At 32.2% G+C, this 3,585-nt stretch overlaps 1 protein-coding gene across 1 annotated transcript in view; it reads right to left on the reverse strand.

The window, feature by feature from the left end:
• Window positions 1-2,353, reverse strand: part of LOC144964434 (uncharacterized) — a 3,180-nt gene extending 827 nt beyond the window's left edge. The window contains exons 1-2 of the mRNA XM_078898687.1: window positions 2,258-2,353; window positions 1,212-1,335 (exon numbers count right to left, since the gene is read on the reverse strand). Coding sequence (XP_078754813.1) covers window positions 1,212-1,335; window positions 2,258-2,322 — 189 coding nt within the window. The 5' untranslated portion in view covers window positions 2,323-2,353. The remainder of the gene's footprint in view (window positions 1-1,211; window positions 1,336-2,257) is intronic.
• Between the last annotated feature and the right edge of the window lie 1,232 nt (window positions 2,354-3,585).

The following is a 3,585-nucleotide window of genomic DNA, read 5'->3' on the forward strand; positions in this document are numbered from 1 at the left end:
TTATTATTATTATTATTATTATTATTATTATTATTATTATTATTATTATTTATTATTATTATTATTATTATTATTATTATTATTATTATTATTATTATATTATCATGATCATCATCATCATCTTCATCATCATCATCATCATCATCATCATCATCATCATCATCATCATCATCAACATCATCATCATTATTATTATGTCATTCCAATAACATCACCTATATCATTTCTTACCACTGATTGATTCTCGAATTTAACGATTTGACATAAAGAATTATCGTTTTGGCTGGGGAAAAAAATTCTAGAATTCCTACGTTTATTTATTATTATTATATTTTGTTATGTTTTGTTTGCTTGTTTATTTTGTTTTTAATAGAAAGCTAATACGGGCGCCTCAAAACATCTTTTCTATTACGCTACAGTTAAATCGTTTTTCCCCAGAAAATTAAAAGGTATAAAAAAAGCATATCAACATACAAAATAAACTTGCGATCTATCACGTGCAAGTCCGTTTTCGGAGTTAAATGTGACAATAATCTCAGATAGAATAAGGATAATGTGTGCAAAATGACCTCTCCGTTGTATCTGGGTCGTGGATTAAAACCTTGAAAGGTGTTACACTGAGAATTCCCGCTGCCTGAATGTCCAAGTTGTTCGCTAAAAGATAGATTAATAAATTCGTTATTCACAGCGCCCGCTATTTTGATTCCAATATGACTGTTGATCTGTATTGTTACTTCATTCTGTCAACACTATTAGCTTTTTTTTTTTTTTTTTTTGCGTAAAGAGACAAAAATATAAAAAGGGGTTGATCGCGTGATTTTGTTTTACTCCAGAAGATAATGATCTCAAATAGGGTTTTTCACCACAAGGCTAGGGTAGAAATTACAAAGAAGTAGAAGGGCATAGATTTTGAAAATGTCAATAAATGACAAGGAAACCAAAATTCTATTGTGGTGGTGTAAAAGAAAATGTGACAAGATGTTTGGTCCATTTTCTATTGGCGAAATTTTATTGAGAACAAATAGGTAAGTTTTTAAATATTTAGCTACCAATAGATACAGGAAGGAACGTCGTGGCTTTTATTGAACATTGCACATTGCTGTTTGAAAAACAGTGGTGCATTCATTAAAAGGGCATACGTAAAATTTTGAAAACTTGCTATGAATTCAAATATTTAAAGAACCTAAATTGTGCCTTTAAACTGTACTTACGGATGCAGATGGCGTGTGTGCATCATGAGTCAGATTTGCTTCAACGACTTCAAGGAACCAAACACGGGCACTACTCCTACGGCAACATAATCGTATTTTAGCCATGCAGCCAAACTTGAAAGATCTGAAGAAAAAAAATGACACAAATCATTGCCGTGGACAGTGCTGACTGACTGAATGGGTAATAATGGAAAAGTAATTATGCCTATGGTAATGATATGATATTCTCGGATGGCTCCGTTTTGGACGACACTTGTTTGGTGTATGAAGGAGACAAAAGAGGAAGAAAAATCACACTCCCATCCCTTCCAAAAATTTTACAAAAGAAAGAAGAAAAAAAGAAACAAACGAACAAATACATAGGGCAGCTTTGCTCAGCGGTATGGTCTTTGCTTCGTACCCGAGAGGTACTGAATTCGATTACCCGTCGCGCTGTTTGGCCATGACCCTAGCTCACTTTTGGGCGCTGAACTGCGGCTGATGCCTGGGTTGTACAAGTCTTCCTTTGCAATAAAATAAAAAGACACATTTCTCCTTGTGAATGAATAGAGGGAATACTACCTATTTTCTATCTATGTAAGAAACAATTTTAAAAATGGAAAAACAACTAACAAAGAAATGAGAAAAAGCCAGAATATAATGTAAATTTGAACCCACGGGGACCACTGGTGCCCTTTTCGCAACGGCACCAGAAGATCCCGTCGTCTAGGCATTCCAGGAAGGAATATAGATAATCCATTAAACAGGATGTCTGATGTAAACAGGAATCACCTATGTTGTCCAAGTGTGCAAATTGGGATTAATAATCTTGCCCAAGGAAAATAACGAAAGTGTCTGAAGCGGGCCTCGAACCCGGGACAATCGGGATTACAGTGCAATGCCTTAAGCATTCGGTCAATTCGTTCCCCTTGTTGTCAGATGCGAGAGTAAACTATTTTAAAATTTTCTTGTAATGAACAAAATTCCCTTTTGTTTGTAATAAGAGGAAAAGTAGTTATTATTTCATTTATTTGCTTACAAAATCACATAGAAAATGCGTACCTTACCTTTGAATAGGTCTGAGACCTTTAGATTCGGATTTTCTCATTTTTCCTTGTTTACATTCGAACATAAGCCGTTCATAAACTATTGTGTTGATGAAATCTGAGCACATCACCTAAGAGAAAGATTATGGAATAATATCATTGTCTACATTATTTCAACAAATATATGCCTACTTACAACAGGACAACCAAATCTATCGATGCAGTAAGCACTGATCAGAAAAATAAAAATGAAGTACACATAGACATGATCAATTAATCCGAATGAGAATGAGTGGGCTACAAATACAAATAAATGAACACACTTCGTTAGCGTGAAAATGTACATTTAAATTGAGGAAAGTGATAGGCCTAAATCATATTATTATGTTGTAAGGAATTGTAAACGAGTTTCTTTTTTTTGGATGAATAAAGTATATTATTATTATTATTATTATTATTATTATTATTATTATTATTATTATTATTATTATTATTATTATTATTATTATTATTATTATTATTATTATTATTATTATTATTGGATTCACAAAAGCCGCGTTGTTTGATATTGAGAAAGTCTACTCGCCCTTGCTTACTTTACGGTGGGTGCTGCACTGCGGCTGACGCCTCGATTATAACAGTTATCCGGTAGAATAGATTATAATTGAATTATTTTTTTTAACCTTAAGCGATGATTTCATAGAATTTTATATACTTATTTCAATATATTGATGTTGAAATGATATGCATATATCATCATGCAATCAAATACAGAAAGACTGTTGTGTGAGGGTTTCTTCAAAAACCTTGCTTGCAAACTGCCGAATTGAATAGTTATTTATTTATTTATTCATTCATCTATTAATTTATTCTTTCATTTCTTTATCTAATTATTTATTCATTTTGTCATCAATGCTATTATAAATATGCCCTTTTCATCAATAGATTATAAATATTAGATTATATCATATTAAACAAATTTAAGATAATTTCCTCACCATTACGGGAGACTATTCTATGATAATAAAATCCTACCTTTTTGCAATCCTTTATAATGAATTTCACATTTTTCGCATTTTCATGAAGCCGTAATGATTTTTTGAAAGCTTCATATGAATCAAACCTTGCTCCGACGAAAATGCTTTCACGTTCCATTTTGATTTTTTAACGATTGAGCAATGACTTGACTGGAAGGATGTTTATCCGGGAAGATTTTGTAATATGGGCGCACAAAGAAAGCCACGAGAGCAGTGACATATATATGGGTCGCTGTAACAACAATGCGATTTATGGGAGGGCAATAACCTTGAATTTAAAACATATAAAAATACGTTGACAAATATAAACAA

Source organism: Berghia stephanieae, chromosome 1 (genome assembly GCF_034508935.2).
Source record: "Berghia stephanieae isolate SIO BIC M18660-M18661 chromosome 1, UCSD_Bste_1.3, whole genome shotgun sequence".
NCBI lineage: Eukaryota > Metazoa > Mollusca > Gastropoda > Nudibranchia > Aeolidiidae > Berghia > Berghia stephanieae.